General features: G+C 30.8%; 1 protein-coding gene across 2 annotated transcripts in view; it reads left to right on the top strand.

Annotated features, from left to right (window-relative positions):
- The first annotated feature begins 7,712 nt into the window (after positions 1 to 7,712).
- LOC126886656 (microfibril-associated glycoprotein 4-like) overlaps positions 7,713 to 19,304 on the top strand; it is a 42,461-nt gene continuing 30,869 nt past the window's right edge. Inside the window, exon 1 of one of the 2 annotated variants that reach the window (XM_050653652.1) lies at positions 7,713 to 7,794. In XM_050653652.1, the coding sequence (XP_050509609.1) occupies positions 7,732 to 7,794 (63 nt within the window). In that variant the 5' untranslated portion in view covers positions 7,713 to 7,731. The remainder of the gene's footprint in view (positions 7,795 to 19,304) is intronic. The other variant, XM_050653653.1, reaches the window with a different exon arrangement.

Genomic DNA, 19,304 nt, shown 5'->3' with positions numbered 1-19,304 from the left:
TTAAATGTTCACACTTCCAAGACGCAGGTGGATGGAGAGAGCTGGCTTGAACATTGAATTTAAGGCTGGCTTGAACATTGACATTATTTCTCTTTTCTGAAAACAGTTAAATGTATTTTAAATAAAATAAATTACATACATTCTTCTTTTTTGCCAATTAATTAAATTAAACAAATTTTTTTGGACACGTATAAATAATTATGTTAATGTTTATATTACTGAATAGATACTTGAATACCCTTTCAAATGAGCTACCACAAGACCCCTATTCCCATTAAAAAAATTATCGATTACGTCATCACGCACAGATGAACGACGTCAACAGTATGAAATATATATCAAAAAATTTCAATTTAACAGGTTGACTACCAGCTTCTTTTTCCCTGCATTGCCAAGGTACTCAGTATAACTTAAAAAATAACAAATAAAAATCGTCATGGCCTCACAGGTCAACATGCTCTAGAACAGCTGCAGTATAAATGGCAAGGTACTAAGTATCACATTTGGTACTCATGGCTGTCAACCTATTAAAAATAAAAATCGACCTGTTTCGGCATTTCCTTAAAATCTAATTGGTCCCCCTTCTTGTGAATTGGACATATTATAATTGCTTTTTCCAGTGTCCTAAAATTTCTTCTGTTCCACACGTCATAGAATCTATCTGTCAATGTGTGTCCTCCAAATTTGAGAATTTCAGCTGGTATGTTGTTAATCCCTGGGCCTTTATTATTCTTCAATGCTTTAGTGGCATCCATTCTCTCATGTTTATGAGTGAATATGTTAATTGATTAATCTGGTTCAGATATTGTTCTGAAGTTATTTTTTGTGGCATCTTATATAGTACTTATGTCCCTGTAAGTTGTATCCATATGGAAAACTTTTTTATTATTAATTTTACGAAGAAAAGTTATTATTCATAAAAAGCTTTGCATGGTCCAAAACCTAAGATTTAACCATCAAATATCAATTTTTTTGAATATTATATGAGGTATGTCAAAAATTTTGAATTTCACTCAAGAGTAAATTAGCTTTATTTTTCACAATATTGAAAATTTCAATTATGAAAAGTTGTTTGGAATTAAAAACTATATTCCAGTATGCAATTATATCCTTCTAATTGAATTTTTTTATTTATGGATAACTAACATTATTTTCAGTTGTATGTAATTGCATATTATAATATAGTTTTTAATTCCAAATAACTTTTCATAATAGCAATTTTCAATATTGTGAAAAATAAAGCTACTTTACTCTTGAGTGAAATTTAAACTTTTTGACATACCTCGTATAACATTCATAAAATTTGATATCTGATGGTTGAATCTTAGGTTTTGGACATTGCAGAACTTTTTATAAAGAATAATTTTTTTTCGTAAAATTAATAATAAAAAAGTTTTCCAAATGTATACCACTTACAGGGACATACTGTATAATTTACTATATTAATTGAAAAATAAGCCACAATTTAAGTTGTAAATTAATTATATTAATACAATTAATTTCCAACTGGTTCAGATCTTCTATTATCTAGATATAACCTACTACATGAGCTGTGTTTGGACTTGCTCTGTTAGCCGACCCTCGAAATATTTTTCCATTCAACTTTTATTGCTGTTTTGTCACGGATAAAGTCCTTCACAATTTCTAAAAATTAGTACTTAGTCTGCATTCCTCTTTGAGTTGTTTTAGGAATTGATATGCTCCTCTAGTATCACCCTGATTGAAATTTTCCTCCATTCTCGGATCTCCTCCTCCCTTTTCTGCATATTTTGTCTTCCTTCGTCTGCCTTTCTTCGATATTTTTTAAAATTTTCACACCTATCTCCTGTTCTTATTTGTCTTTTGCTTGTTTACATTCTTCATCAAACCAAATCTCCTATCTTTGATGTTTTTTAATTCCTATTACTCTCACTATTAGCTGTTTCCCATGTTACATTCTTCTTGTATTGTTTCTTCTGTCTGTTTCTATGGAATATAAAACACCATATCTCAGTACTATACATAAAAACGGTGATAAAATAAATTGTAAAAATTACCAAGGAATACCTGTAACTGAATCTATCAGTAGAATATATGGAAAGGTTTTGAAGAATCGAATCGAGAAAGAAAATTTAGATTCTGAAGTAGAACAACAAGCAGGATTTCATATGGGTCGATCCACTATTGACCACATTTTCTCCTTAACCCAGATAATAGAAAAAAATATGGCACGGTATCAAGAAATTCATATCATGTTGTTCGTCGACCTACGGAAAATCTACGATAGAGTTCCTCTGAAGAAGTTGTGGAAATCAATGGAAATAACGAATGTTAATAGAGAATTAATAAAAGCCGTCAAAGTATTATACAATCAACCCATAACAAAAATAAATGCAGCGACACAAATAACAACAGGGTGTGTAACATCAAAAGGATTAAAGCAAGGATGATGCCAGTCCTCCACTTTACCTGAAGTATATCTCGAAAGTCCTTAAAAGATGAAAACAAAAATGTAGAACAATGGGGATACCACTCACCAACACTATGTTTATCAACTTTGAAGAATTAAGCGTATGACTCTTTAAAGTTGAGCGTATATACCATAATGTTGGTGAGTGGTCATAAACTATATGGCGTGAATATGGCTATATGAAGTGAATAAAAAGAAAAGAAATACTTGTGCATTGGATGAGAACAAAAAGATCTCACATTAGACGACATGACCACGATAAAACACTGCTACGACTACTGATATATATGCATCAATTTTTCGCACGATGGAACATTAGACAAAGTCGTAAGAGAAAGAAATGTGCCAGGAAAGAAAAACCATCACAATTATAAACAGCATTTTATGGGACCAATCCATCAGCAAATAAAACAAAAGAGGATATAAGAGACTATAGTGAAAAGTATCACCATATTATACAGCTGTGTGGTATGGCTATTGAAAGAAAGAACACTGGCACCGCTGAGAGCAACGGAAATGGATTATTGAAGAAGAGCAGCAGAGAGATCTAGAAGAGAAAGGATTACCAACGAACACATTAGAGAAATAATGGGAATAAAGCGAACAACCACGGTATCGACAAAACAACTTATCTGGTTCGGGCATGTACAAAAAAAAGGATGAACAACAATTATCAAAGAAAATACTAAAATGGCAACCAGAAGGAAAGAGAAAACGACGTGCATAGAGAAAAAATTGGAGCGAAGGAATAGACAAAGAACTGAGAGAAAGAAACATTGAAGAGGACCTATGGGAAAACCGGATGAAGTGGCGATTGGAAGTCACAAAACGGCAGAGAACTTTATAAAGATACAAGTAGTAGTAGTACCTGTATTTTGAAATATTTTATATTTTCTTATTTTATTGCCGTTGCGGCATGGTAAGTTGTTGTTTTGGTTACGGTGCCGGAGAACTGCTTTCATATAACGATATAACCATAACCAATATTGCTTTAAACGAATTCGCCGCCCGTAATATGCACCTATATTATAAATATTTTCACTATTATATAGTTATTTATGATATAAGTGTTAAAAGTACACGTTTAAGGCACGCATGTGAACGTTTGCAGAATGAGAGAAGCGAGTTCTGCAATTCACATGAGTGCCTTAAAAATGTACTTTTTAACACGCGTATCATACAATATTTTTTCTACAAACGTAATTACTGGACAATATCTCCAAAAACTTTTACTTGAACTGACATTCCATTTTTATATTTTTTTGACATTACATCAAAATTGTCTATACGGTCAATACGAACTGCAGTGCCTTAAAAATTTTAACTTAAAAATTTTAAAGCACTTGTGCCTTAAAGTATCATTTTTAACGCTTGTATGGAGTGCTAAAAATTGCATTTTTAACACGGTTGTAGAAAAAATAATATAAATCAAAATTTAATAATTAAACAAATTAAACAATTTTTTCGCATTTCGCTTTTTGTAATGGGCCCACTCTTCACGTCTTGCCGAGGCCGCTCATCCCTCTTCGCGGCCCTGTTTATATGGTATCTAAATTTTATTTGTAAAAGAAAGTGATCCGAGCCGCATACTGCTTCCCTCCTGGCTCTAGTATCTAGTACATTAATTGTTGCCACTCTTCTGTCTATTAAAATATGGTCTATCTGGTAGGTTGTTTGATCATTCGGTGAGGGCCACGTGGCCTTGTGAATACAAAACATTTCGCCATTACTAATTTTTTCGAACTGTTTTTTATTTCAATATATAGACCACTTCTTTTTCGGTTTGATGCTGGTCGGTGGATTCTGCTCTTCATAAGGACACAGTCTCTCCAGGTGGACGACATTTGACTTACTCCGTGGCGTCAGACCCTATACACAAGCCACATAACAATTTCATGTTCTTAGTAGATTCATAGAACATACTTTAAAAAAAAAGTATATGCTGAGAATATGCGTAATTACCATTACGAATGTGCAGAGCAGCTGCTGAATATATACTACATTACAGTACTTAAACGTTCTATTTATATACTTAGAATGTACTACCGCACTTTTTTTCAGTATGTACCAAGAATATACTTTTTAGAATATTCCAAGGAAGTGCTATAAACCTTCTATTTATATACTTAGAATATACTACTGCACATCTTTTTAGTATGTGGAGTATGTTTTTTAAGTATGTTTTCAGCATCACCTAATCACATCCTAGGTTCTACCAACTATCATATTTACATATTCAAATTGCATACGACAGTGTAATTAGTACATTTTACAATATTACCTAAAAAGTAAGTAGGTATCTACATATAAATTTAAGTTATTTAAAAAAATATTATATACTTAGGTAAGTATATAATATATACTTACTTAAATTATATTTAGGTACTATGTGCATATCAAAATAAACATGCTGAATTTATAAAATACCGGGTGTCCACTTATATTTTCCCCCATGTTAACTGCCTATAACTTCCAAACGGCTCAAGATAGAAATATGCGGTTTTCGCTGAAATATTTAATTTTAGTAAAAGTTTTGTCTGAATGGATTGAATTTTTATGTCGCTTTTAAATACGAAAATAAAAATGGCGGATTTTAAAAAAACGTTGTTGACTTTTTTTTAGTGGAACATCCAGTAATTTTTTTTGTAAATTGAAAGAAAGATCAATCACCTATCCAGCGATATAAAGTTTTTTAAAATCGGTTGTCAAATCACTGAGTAATTAATTTTTAAAATGAGAGGTGCAACGTGGATATCACATACCTAAATAACATAACTAAGCAAATTGATATTATGTTATGTGATTTCCACATTGCCTCTCTCATTTTAAAAATTAATTGCTCAGTCATTTTACAACCGATTTTAATAAATTTTATATCGCTGGATAGGTAAATGGCCGTTTTTTTTAAGTTTTAAGTAAATGGCCATTTTTTATATCGATTTTAAATAAAAAATGGCGGATAAAAAAACCTTGTTGACTTTTTTTATTAAAACACCCAGTATATTTTTTTGTAACTTAAAAAAAACAGTCATTTACCTATCCAGCGATATAAAAAATTTTAAAATCGGTTGTCAAATGACTGAGCAATTAATTTTTAAAATGAGAGATGCAATGTGGAAATCACATAACATAATATCAATTTGCTTCGTTATGGTATTTAGGTAAGTGATATCCACGTTGCACCTCTCATTTTAAAAATTAATTACTCAGTGACTTGACAACCGATTTTGAAAAACTTTATATCGCTGGATAGGTGAATGATATTTCTTTCAATTTACAAGAAAATATACTGGGTGTTCCATTAAAAAAAGTCAACAACGTTTTTTTAAATCCGCCATTTTTATTTTCGTATTTAAAAGCGACATAAAAAATTCAATCCATTCAGACAAAACTTTTACTAAAATTAAATATTTCAGCGAAAACCGCATATTTCTATCTTGAGCCGTTTAGAAGTTATAGGCAGTTAAAATGGGGGAAAATATAAGTGGACACCCGGTATAATACCTAAATATAAATATTATATTATAATATTTAGTGAAACTAAACTATAACTAAAATTTATATATTTTGTACTTACCTACTATTTAAGTAATATTGAGTTCCCAAAATGAATTTAATATTTTCAAGCACACAAACAAAATAAAGATATAATATGTATTATGTATGTTCCTAGTACTAGTTCCTAGTATACTTTGTTATTCGTCTTCCTCCTAACACAGCATCAAGCATGCATCAAGCATAGATTGGATACAAATACAAATAATGCCTGTGCACTGTGCCCTGTGCCCTGTACCTGTTTAGTGTTTGTGTTTTAATTTTCATAAAACCTTTGTTAATTCCTATGCAGGTAGAATGAGAAGGGTTATTTCCGTTTGCATTATTCCGATCTTTTACGATCTGGTGATGGTGTATTATTTGCAAACTTTAAATTCCAACGATGTAAAAATACTCATGGTAACATCAAAATGAAAACGATTTTTTCTCTTTAATATAAATTAATTTTTAAACTTTTTTACCATACCTACAATTAAACCAATTTTGAGAAATGAATTCGTCTGGGATACCTATGTACATACATAAATTTTATTAATTATTATAAAAATAATTATTTTGATAATCTATAAGGCTATCATTATTCTTCCTATACATACATATTATTTTTAAGATATTTTAAAAGTACATACGTACCAGTATGTGTTAAGCATATATTTTTTAAGTATATGCGATGAAGGTATATTCCAAGAATGTACTTTTACGAATATTCTGAGATACTACGTACACGAATGTGCTCAGTATATTCGGTACGAGAATATTCTTTAAAGTATATGCAAAGAACATGAAATTTAGAATGTTTTTTTATGGTACATGCTATGCTTGTACTACGCATGTACTAAAAAGAATATACTCTGTCGAATGTTGGTAGTATAAGCTTTGAACATGATGCGAATATCATTGTTATGTGGGAAGGTCGTTTATTAGTGGTTAATAAAGATCCCTCCCAGGGACACTAGAATTTGGAACTCAGACCTTTCCTTCTCGTTAGTTGGTATATTCAGGCTGCATCTTGATACACCTCTTCATCTGGTAGACTTCCATGTAGAAGATCGATGAGAAGCTTGATCTCTCGACAAGTCAATAGCATTGTTGGAATGTAACCAATTGCTTCATGTTGGAAGGTTCAGTGGGCTAGCAGAAAGAAGGACAATAGTTTGTCTCAATCCCTCTGGTTTTCATATACTAACAGAGACAGGACAAAGAGATAATAAAAGGATATTTGTAAGATACCCTTAAAGAAACATACGACCAAATAAAACCTTCATATTAAAAAGAAGAAAATAATCCTAGAAGACCTTGGAGAAGATAAAAAACACAATGATCGAGATACCAAATATTAAATAAAAACACTAAACACAAACTAACTTTACATGGAATATCAAAACATTAAAGTACAAAACATAAAAGAAATGCGAACAGAAAATAAACATAATAAACAGCAGCACATCCCAGAAATTTGAAATTTAGAAGTGCCATGGCGCATTTCTCATATTTTAACTTTTCTATCTATTTTACTATCAAGGTACTAATTGAAGGTTTTTTAGACGATAATATTTTCAATTAAAATACATTACAAACTTATTTGTAATAGGCATGACAAAAAATGTTTAAATCAAAATAATAATAATGGCCAAAATCTGGCAAATTCATATAATTTAATTTTACTGGCCTATATATAAATTTGTATAAAAGGATAGAGACTACAAAATCCTAGATATTGCTTTAAAATGGGTCTAAAAGAAATGTATTACAATCTCTCGATTGTTTTTTTGTTACTAGCAAGTTCATCTGTAAGTATAAATATTTATATTTATAAAGATGTTTAAACTGGTGTGTAAAACCTATTAAAATTTAAAAGTAAAATGTAAAAGACGGTTTATTTTACTTCATGTTTTCCTTTTTTGTATGTTTATATTTTTTCTGTTGTTCTTCTTTCGCTGGATTTTATTTTTGTTTTTAATACATTTGATTACGCCTCTGTGCAGGGTCGCCGAGAGGGCGGTACAGCCGGTACATTTTACCGGGGCCCGGCGATGTAAGGGGCCCGGCGTCGACCAGACCAAAGACGTAATTTTTCCTGTTTTTTTTTTTCTCTTCACTTTATGTCCATAATACGTTTAATTAATCCTCGGCTATATTTAACATGACATTTAGTTGATTTGGTGTAAAATTTTAATAGCAATAAATCACAGAAGTCAAATGCTGCAGTGCAGTCAGATAACTATGGATATGTAGATTAAAAATATATCAGGACTTCTAGAAGATTTACAAAAAGTCGAAGAAAAGTTGAAGAATATAAAGAGTCAGAATCTAAAAGGATCAGGTCTTCCATTGTTGAAGAATATAAATTAGTTACCAGCAATTATGGAATAAATCCAGAATTTACATCAAATAAAGAAAAACGGCGCAAGAAGCCTGTGAGATTTTTTGATATATGCCTGGGCCTAGTAGTGATGCGACTGATAATTTTGAGCCCGACGCAATATTTCGCTGTGAACTATTTAATGTTGTCAAATAATATGCAATTAAACTAGAATATTTATTGCGGCAAATGACATTCATTCGCTGTTTAACATTTTGTGAACATTCCGAAATGATGATGACGAGAATATTAAGAAACAAAATTATATATTGCATGAGTTTCATAAAGAAGACATCAGTGAAGAATTGGTAGATGAAATTTTTTATTTGGCAGCGATATACAAGGATAATATTGGTAAATCTCAACTTTCTCCAATCTTCTTCTTTACGTGCCATCCCCGCGACGAAGGTTGGCAATCATCATTTCTATTCTAACTTTTGACACTACAGCCCGAAAGAGTTCAGTTGAGATAGATCCAAACCATTCTCTAAGATTTCTCTGCCAGGACATTTTTCTTCTACCTATGCTGCGCCTTCCTTGAATCGTTCCCTGCAATATCTCCAATAGATTTACTTAATAAAATTAATGTCCGACTGGTCTATTATTTGACAAATAATGACATTATTTCGAAGTCTATTAAGTACGATATTAAGGGCGTGTTATTGAAAAATAACGCCCTAGGGCCTATTAAATTTAAATAACGGGTTAAATACTGTCCAGTTGACAAATAAAACTCTAAGTAAAACTATGGTTATCACAATTACGTTACGACTATTTTTGGTAAATGTACTTATTTGAAAACTAATTAATTAAAAATTCATTCAAATTTTTTGCATATAAAGAATAATTTAGTCGGATATTAAACGTTGAAGACACCACGGGTATTATAATAACGCTTTCGGTCAACGTATGGGAAAGTCGCCTATGATGGCATAGTGCCTATGACGGCATAGTGAGTGTATTTTGGAACGCAGTCCACTTACTCTGAAAACTGATGCATTAGTATATGATAGATAGTCGGTTTGTAGTTTCATATAAAGTTTATGGTGCTCTGATGCTTTTTGTGAGAGTAGGAAAATTATACATTTTTCAGCAAGTCCCTTAGTAATATTACACAAAATTAAAATTTAGAATTCAGTACAGTAAATAGAAGAAAAGATTAAATAACGCCTTGAATATATTTTTTAGACATACTATGTTTGTTGTGTGCGTTATTTTGAAGTTATCTTTCGATTTAAGATTTTTTCTCTCCTTTAAATGCCGATTTTTGCCTATGATGGCACACTTCAGGGTATCCAATGATGGCATAGGTATGCCATCATAGAAAGTCCAGAAGAAAAGCGTTTATCCATTATTCACTCCAAAAATACTAATGATGAAATATCTTCAAAATCTGAAATTAAAATGCTAAAAGCTAATGTGCGTGGACCTTCATTTGTACAAAAAATAAGGACCAGTATTGTAAAATTGTAAACCTCTTGTAAACCAGAAAATGAAAAAAAAAACGAAAACGTGGGAAGAACGGTATGCTCAATTGTACTCCAGACCTAATTTAAGCTCAGACAGAAGTAAGAAGAAAAAGCAATTTAATAATGAAAAAAACTGCCAATAAGGGCCACGAAGAAAGTTTTCGTGGAAAAAATAGCAGTTAAGAAGAAGAAGAACAAGCGGAATTCTGGAATGATCTTAAAGACGACAACCCTGACGTCTATTGTTTGTATTGTAATGAACTGTACTCCCTATCTAAATCAAAAGAAATATGGATTCGGCGTCAGACATGCCATTCATGGTGTCATGCATAATGTGCGGATGTAAAAAAAAGTAAAACAGTTTATATTATGGGAATTGTGTTTATAAATAATATTATTTGCTTAATAACCTTTTAGTGAAGGTAGCATAACATTACGAATGTATTTTTTAATTTTTGTTGTTATTTTTCGTAATAAAACATAAAAAATTAAGTTCTTTTGTTTTAAAATAAATGGTGTGCCATCATAGGAAACGTATGTCACCTACGCTGGCATACTTGCTAATTCAATAAAAAATTAAAAGCGTACAAAAAACGTTCAAAATCAATATTATATTGTACAAAACTTAAAATGTAGCTTAATTTCCAATCACTTGGCACCACAAAAATGCTTAGAAAATTTTAAATACACTTAAAAAATTGAGTTAAAATTAGGTATGCCATCATAGGCGACTTTCCCCTATATACCTCGGGCCGAAGGCCCTCGGTCTATACACCATTGACCTCAAGCGTTATTATCCTTATACCTATACACCTTATATCCTTGGTACCTACCTTAATAACTATAAATATCTCAAATTAGATTCATTATTTCCTAGCGTAGTTATTGCGTTAAGAGGATCGGTACGTATTTTCGGCTGCAATGCTATTCAAAACGGGGATTCATTTTTTTCGAATCCTGAGAAACCTAATCGCTGAGTCGATAACGCAGGTTTTACAATATGAAAAAAAATATGTAACGAATTTATTATATTAGACAGTTAATTGACTAGTCCTGTCGCCAGGGGGGGTACAACGGCCTCGTTAATTCAGATGGACTTACCCAAGTTTTTTTTATGTATTTTGACCCGTAGAACACGAATTTTTTGGGTAACAGTTGATCCGGATGTCGATAAGATTGTTATAGACCAAGAACTTGAGGAATCAAATAACAGCGATTTTTGGCAAAACAAAACAATATTTTGTATTTTTTGGGTCATTTTAAGCAAAAAATATTTCTACAAGTTTTTTAGTAGGATGCACAGTTTTCGAGATAAACGCGGTTGAACTTTCAAAAAATCGAAAAACTGCAATTTTTAAACCCGAATAACTTTTGATTAAAAAATAAAATAGCAATTCTGCTTAGCGCCTTTGAAAGTTCAAGTCAAATTATGTCGGTTTTGATTATTTGCATTGCTAAAAATTTATTGTGTTATTGTTAAACAAAGCTACAAACAACTAGTGCGTGAGTGATGTTTCTATGATTTCTCATTTAAAATCGAACGAGTAGGTAGAATAGGTACTAGTGCAATCAAGACTATTTCTACGTTACATGCGTTAAAACACATGTAAAAGCACGGGAAACCCTACGTGTTTATAGCTTTGTTAAACAATAAAAAAATAAATTTTTACCAATGGAAATAATCAAAACCGATATAATTTGACTTAAACTTTTAAATGCGGTAAGCAGACTTGCTATTTTATTTTTTAATCAAAAGTTATTCGGGTTCAAAAATTGCAATTTTTCGATTTTTTTAAAGTTCAACCGCGTTTATCTCGAAAACTGTGCATCCTACGAAAAAACTTGTAGAAATATTTTTTACTTAAAATGGCCCAAAAAATACAAAATAGTGTTTTGTTTTGCCAAAAATCGCTGTTATTTGATTCCTCAAGTTCTTGGTCTATAACAATCTTATCGACATCCGGATCAACTGTTACCCAAAAAATTCGTGTTCTACGGGTCAAAATACATAAAAAAAACTTGAGTAAGTCCATCTGAATTAACGAGGCCGTTGTACCCCCCCTGGCGACAGGACTAGACCTAAAGATGTGTGTACAAACTTATTATTAATGAGGAATACAATATTGGCTGACAATCTCACATCTGATCGGAAGTAACAAACCTGAAAATACCTGACCAATGAAATAAATATTATTAAATAGGTTATGAACCGATATACTGTGCACAGGACCTTCCCAGATAGTTTATAATCCTCAGACTATTTTAATTAAATGATATAACGGTGAAATATAAAATGTGTTTGTTAACAATTGAGTTAACCAAGTTAGGGGAGTGCATTTAGGTTTTCACTTCGGAAAAAATCAAACAAGATAAAACTTTTTATAATTTCATTAAGAAATGTTTAAGAGGATCGGTACGTATTTTCGGCTGCAATGCTATTCAAAACGGGGATTCATTTTTTTCGAATCCTGAGAAAACTAATAAGTATTTTTGAAAAATTTAAACGCAGAATGAAAGATTACGTTATTAGCGAGGGCCGAAAGTCCCTGAGAACTTCTATAATGTTTATTTTAATAAGTTACAGGGGTGAAAAAACTAAGAGAAAATTTAGTGTGATTTTTAATTTCAAATATCTCATTCAAAATAAACTTTTTATTTATTCTAAGGGACTTTCGGCCCTCAGTAATAATTTAGTCTTTCATTCTGCGTTTAAATTTTTCAAAAATATTTATTGGTTTTTTCAGGATTTGAAAAAAATGAACACAATGCCGTGGTAATATTTTCCAAATCTGTCTTTGTCTTACAACGCACTCAACCGAATATAATATTGTCAGCATATATTGTCAGTCAGACACTGACAATCAGTGACAATTTTAAATATTTGACATTGCATCGGGAATATTTTGAGAAATTGATTAAATATTATTGATATATAGTGTATTTGATAAATAATTGATTTAAGACGTGAACTTAATAAAAAGTTATTTATTGTGTATTATTTGTAGAAGATCCAAGCAGAGAATACATCAGATATATCCTGTGATCCAAGTATTTTGTTGTTAGAGATGTTCAAAATTGTAAGCGTTCCAGAATAACAACATATTATTAAAAAATCACTTTAACACTTTTCCTCTTTTCTCGATTGATTATTAGTTTTTGTTGTACAAATAAATTATTACAATCACTGAAAACATAGTTAGTGAAAAAATTATCACATTTATTAACTGAATTAATAATTTGCAATTATAAAAATAACAGTTATCCAAGAATATTCAAAAACCATCTCTTTAAATTAATTATGACATTTTCAAGTAGAATGACATTCTAGTAATGTTTACATATCCACACCAGTGTGAATTTTACTACACGTAATTTGCCGTGTAAAGACAGAAAAAGTAGGGATGATACACGTAAAATATTTGCGAATTATGTACCCATAGCCTTAACAATATTTTGCACATTGCCGGTGACAGTCGCAGAAGCGAAAAGATTCTTTAGTTTTCTTTCCCGCATAAAGAATGCTGTGATATCTACAATGAAACAGGATTGGTTAACTCGCCTATCAACTTTGTGCATTGAGAATGATTTGGTAAAATCATGCGATTTTTCGAAAGTTATAGATATATTTTTCAATCAGAAAACTCGAAAAGCACCTGTAGTTATTATAAATATTTTCGCTATTATAAATTAATCAAAATTTAATAAAATTTATATTTGAAATGTTTCTTGTTACATATTTTTACTATTGATAATTTTATTTCTATAAAAGTTGAATAATTTTTTTCGCTCTTCACTTTTTGTCGGGGGCCCGTTCGTCACTTCTTGCCAGGGCCCGCTCCTCCCTCTCGGCGGCCCTGCCTCTGTGACTTCTTTTAATTTATTTATAGTGGTTAATTTTGTATTGTCCGATGGAGAGACTCAAGTATTATAATAATGCATTATGACTACCAAATTCTTTAGAGTGATATTCTTCTACTATTAATGTCTATTGTCAGTGGACCTTGGTAATCAAGTTTTTTTTACATGACTTTGTTAATAGCTGGTCCGAAGAAATGCATGGTCAGCGTCCCAGCTTTGTCTGATAGTTTTAGTATGGTACTCTTTATACGCCAGGGAAATAAGGTAAAAATATACCATGTTCGGGACACTTGAGCAGCTAGGTTGAAATGGGTTTTTTGGGTACTATATACCTAATACATTGTAAATACAAAAATGCCCGTCACAGTTCGGACGAGAATTTTAGTTATTAACAAATAAGTATCCAAAATAGCAGTTTTTTCATTTAAATCGCCACAGGTAAAAATAGGGTAATTAAATATCTTATTTATAGTATTCTTATTTTAGAAGATAAGAAAAAGTTTAAAATGGCAATTTTTGAATTTTGGTCCGAATATTTGTTACTTCAAAATAAAATTTCAAAATAAAACTAAAATTTTGAAAATAAAAAATTTGCTATAACTTTTGCAAAAATGAACTTAAGACTTTCATATTACACGAAAAGTTGAGTCAAACAGTCCATATAATGCACAAAAAATTTTAAGACGATTCGTCAATTAGTTTAAATTTTATTCCATTTGTTTATGTCAACTTTTTTTTGCAATGTTATTGTTCAGAAAATAATAATGATATAGCAATTCTGTTGAAACCGCGTGAAAGAAGCAGAAGCGGCTTTACCTATTGTGCAGGGTGTGCGGTGCACACTGGCGCCGGGATGTGAGGGGCGCCGAGCGCCAAAGAGCGGGTCCTTTAATTTGTTTCAACATAAAATATGCTTTAAAACGATTAATGAAAAATTACATTGACACTTCAGCGCGATTTATACATTGCCGCCCGCCCGGCTGTCCGTCCAACGGACGGGCGGCAATCTTTTGATTCGTTTGACGACATACCGACAGTGTTTCCGAAATCGGTTATGGAATGTATAAAGGTCAAATTGCTTGGGACTTACCGGGCATTTTCAAAGTCTTTTGTACACGAGTCGGTGGGTAATTTTGCGAAATAAGCTTTGACGGAATGGATTAAGTATTATATTTAAGTTAACATGTAAATATAAAATAAAGCGGCTTTTATCACTAGTAAGTATTGAACATGAAATAAAAATTGATATTATTCAAGATTTTGGTACTGCAAAATCACGAAAAGTATCTTTTTTATAATTGTCTGTTGTAGTATGTGCGTCCTGTAATAATTTGTTAATACATTATTCTTTTTTAATAATCACAAAGGTGTTCTTTTTTATTCATCTAACCAATTCTTCCCTAAAAGTACTGTGGACGCAAGCCCCTCAAATTTCCTCAACCAATTTTCAACCTTACCTCATAGATAAAAAAGTTCATTTTTAATTAAATATTTTTAACAGATTTGGGTGGTTGTTCTGAGGCCGTGAATATATATTGGCTCCCGACATCATTTAATATTGCACTATTTGCATCTGGTTTTTTGTTTACATTATAAGCGTACATAATACCCTATGTACTAGTGCTAGGTATTAGGTATTGTACCCTCGGAGATCCGTGGAAAAAATTTACACCCAAAATAACAAAATTCAGTTTGGCAACACTGTGTAAATGTTGATAGTAACATATCCTTTTTAAGATAAACACCAAATATTTTCAACCAAATAATGTTTCAAATATGATGTGCAAAATAATTTTTAATTGGGTTCTGCTAATGGGCTTGCTCTTTTTGTCATTAAAGTAAAAAAAACTTCAAATTTCACTCACAAAATCATTATTGTCCAGTTATCGTCTTAATTATTTTAACTGTACTAATATCCGTCGAGTAATTCTTAATGGTTAATAGGTTGTTAAAACATTTTATCTGTAGCAACTTCTGGAATATCTTAAAAATATCGAATTTCATTGATAAAATGTACATATCCCACATATCTTCGCTTCGACACCTACTCGACTATTCCATTTTGACTGCGCGTCTACCAAAGGGCGTCAGGGCATCGACTGCACACGGGCGCTAAATGGGCTAGAGCCGCCTCTGGAAAGAAGAATAGTTATGTTTTCAAAATATATAAAAAAAAATCATTAAAAAGTCATTCTTATCATTCCGAAAACATTGTACTGAAGTAGAGTCATTTTTGGCTTATAAACAATTTGAATAACTTTGTTAATATTGCTTCTAGACTAAAACTACTTTGGGATTTGAAAAGCTGGTATTGTTACACTAATTTTCAAAAAAAAAGCTTTTTGTCTAGGTTGATTACAGTCAAAGTTAGGACCTTTTTTTTATTTAATTTACAGCTACTTGGTTTATAACAATTAACCAACCTTACTAGCGCCACTTTGAAGTTCAAGGTATATAGTTTATGTGTAAGAGTTTGAGTAAACTCTGAACTTCAACATAGTGGTTAATAAAGCTTTAAAAATGACGCCCTAACGGATTCGATTCGTGGTCAATGGAGGGGAATTATTAAAATCCGCGCACTCAAAAAATGAAATTGATTCTTCAAACATATGCTGCGATTAATATCTCCTGAGCTTGTTGATGGATTTTGATCATAATTTTTTTAATTTGTATGTATTTGTACTCGTAGTCTCGTAGAGTACGTTATGTACACATATCCCCACCTAACATTACAAAAGAGTGAAAATTAAGGGTTGCATGTTTTTTTAAATCTATACCATAAAAAATTAAGGTAGATAATATTTTGTCCAAAAAAATAAAAAAAAATCTCAGGGTGGCAACCTCCTTATAATTTATGGATATGAAAAATAGATTAAAACATATTCTCAGTTCTATAGGATATACATGTGAAATTTCATAAAATCGATCAAGCCGTTTCGGGGGAGTATGGTAACTAATACTGTTATATGAGAATTTTATGTATATAGAAGTAACTGTGAATTAAATAATAAAAACGGATAACTTTGACCGCAATTAACCTAGGCAAAAAGTTTTTTTTTTGAAAATTCGTGTAAAAATACCAGCTTTTGAAATACCAAAGTAGATTTATAGGCTATTGATTATATTCAAAATAAGATAACTAAAAGGAACTACAACGTTAACGGGGTTTTATTATTTCGTATGGTCAATGGACATCTATATATGAAAAAACCGCGGAGTGCTACCATTTAAAGGGGTGCGTTTTTGAGAAATGGGTGAATTAGTCCCTGGGCACACGTTACATTAGGGTGAGTTCTATGCACTTTTGGTACAAACATACCTACATAAAAATTGTTCCTGGTTAAATTTCCTATCTAAATATCACTTTTTAGAGTCAATTGTACTTTTTATTACAAAAATGTTTTCAAAATAAAAAGCACAAAGAAACCCAAAAGAAAGAAATTTTGTTTTTTGTCCCATAACTTTTGTCCACGAGGATATAGGTATAGATATTGCTTTACAGAAAAAAAACCTACACATTTCTTCTTTAAAATGTTATTTAGTAGAGGTAATTAGGATTTACAGTTTTCGAAATATGATTTTTCAAAGTTCGCCACTCACAGCAATTTTGGGCAATTTTCCTTGTTATTTCGCAAATATTGTTCTGTAACTTTTTTCTACGTAACTTTAGGTATATGCAATGGTACTCGTAATAGAAATAGAAATCAATTAACTTTAAAATGGTCTACTGTACAAAGTTGTATGACTTTTTTTTAAAGAGATTATGGTTTTTCAAGGTTTTATACTTTTAACGATTTTTTATAATATAATATAAAAATAAAATAATATTATTATATAATATATTATATATTATATAATACCTAATATAAAAAAATATTATTTTTTACATTTTTTACGATTATTTTTGAAATTTCTCTTTTTTTTTGTAGGTACATGAATATACTATATATTGCTCAATAAAGAGGGCTTACTTTCTGTTCTTTAAAACGGTGTATCATCTATATTTAAATAATGGAATCCGAGTGATGCTTTGATATTTTTTTACCTGTATTATTTAAAATTATTTCTTTTACAAAAATTACTTAAACATTAGTCTTAGAAAACATCACTTTAGTTAAAATTATCTAAACGTTGACATTTAAAAAATTTTCAAAATCAAAGTCCATGTCTTCGTTAGCATTAGCTTCAATATCTTCCTCTGACACCTCAGTTATCTTAGAGTTTTCACAATTAGTACCCATGCATATGCACCCTTTGCAGAATATTGAACAACTAATTCCTATCTTCCTACAACCGCAGTTTAGTACATCCTTTGGTACATTTACATGCTATTTTTCAAGCAAAGCTTGTGGTGCAGGAGCTTTAACAGTAAATATTGGAATTAATCCATATTTTGAAGTCTGCCCGGCCGAGTCAAGAGGATCCAAAGTATTACCTATAAAAAATAAGATTCAATCATAACATACAATCACATAAAAAGTTATAACGAGAAACTTAAAAAATAATCCTAAAATCAAAAATCGTTGCAGGTACTTATTACATTTTGAAAAAGCATATCTTAATCAAAAATAATCCTAGAATTTTTTGTAATACACCATTTTAAAGTAAACAGAATAAGCTTTCTTTTTTATTATATAATATACTCATATCTAAATGTAGAAAAGAAGTTATAATGGGAAATTTAAAAAATAATCGTAAAAAATATAAAAACTCGTTAAAAGTATAAAATCTTGAAAAAGATAACCTCTTTAAAAGAAGTCGTACAACATTATACAATAGAACATTTTAAAGATAATTGATTTCTATTCCTCTTACATGTACCATTGCATATGCCTAAAGTTGCGTAGTAAAAAGTTACAGAACAATATTTGCGAAATAACAAGGAAAATTGCCCAAAATTTCTGTGAGTGGCGAACTTTGAAAAATCATATTTCGAAAACTATAAATCCTAATGACCTCTACTAAACATCATTTTAAAGAGAAAATGTGTAATTTTTTTTTCTGTGAAGCAATGTCTATACCTATATCCCCGTGGACAAAAGTTATGGGACAAGAAACAAAATTTCTTTCTTTTGGGTTTCTTTGTGCTTTTCTTTTGAATATATTTTTGTAAAAAAAAGTATCTTTGACTTTAAACAGTTATATTTAGATACGAAATTTAACCAGGAACAATTTTTATGTAGACGTGTTTGTACTAAAAGTGCATAGAACTCACCCTAATGTAACCTGTGCCCAGGGACTAATTCACTAATTTCTCAAAAACGCACCCCTTTAAATGGTAGCACTCCGCGGTTTTTCATATATAGAGATTCATTGACCATATGAAATAATAAAACCCCGTTAACGTTGTAGTTCCTTTCGATAGTACATAATCAATAGCCTATTACTCTATAGTCAATATTAACAAAATTATTTAAATTGTTTTTGAGCCAAAAATGACTCTACTTTAGTAAAATGTTTTCGGGATGATAAAAATGACTTTTTATGAATTTTTTTTAAATGCTTTGAAAATACAAGTGTTCTTCTTTTATGTGGTTTCCACATAATTGCTGTATAATTATTATTTTCTGAACAATAACATTGCAAAAAGAGCTCTAATTTTAAATTTCAA

This window comes from Diabrotica virgifera, chromosome 6 (genome assembly GCF_917563875.1).
Source record: "Diabrotica virgifera virgifera chromosome 6, PGI_DIABVI_V3a".
Lineage (NCBI taxonomy): Eukaryota > Metazoa > Arthropoda > Insecta > Coleoptera > Chrysomelidae > Diabrotica > Diabrotica virgifera.
The sequence above is the reverse complement of the archived record's forward strand: the minus strand, read 5'-3'. Positions and strand labels throughout refer to the sequence as shown.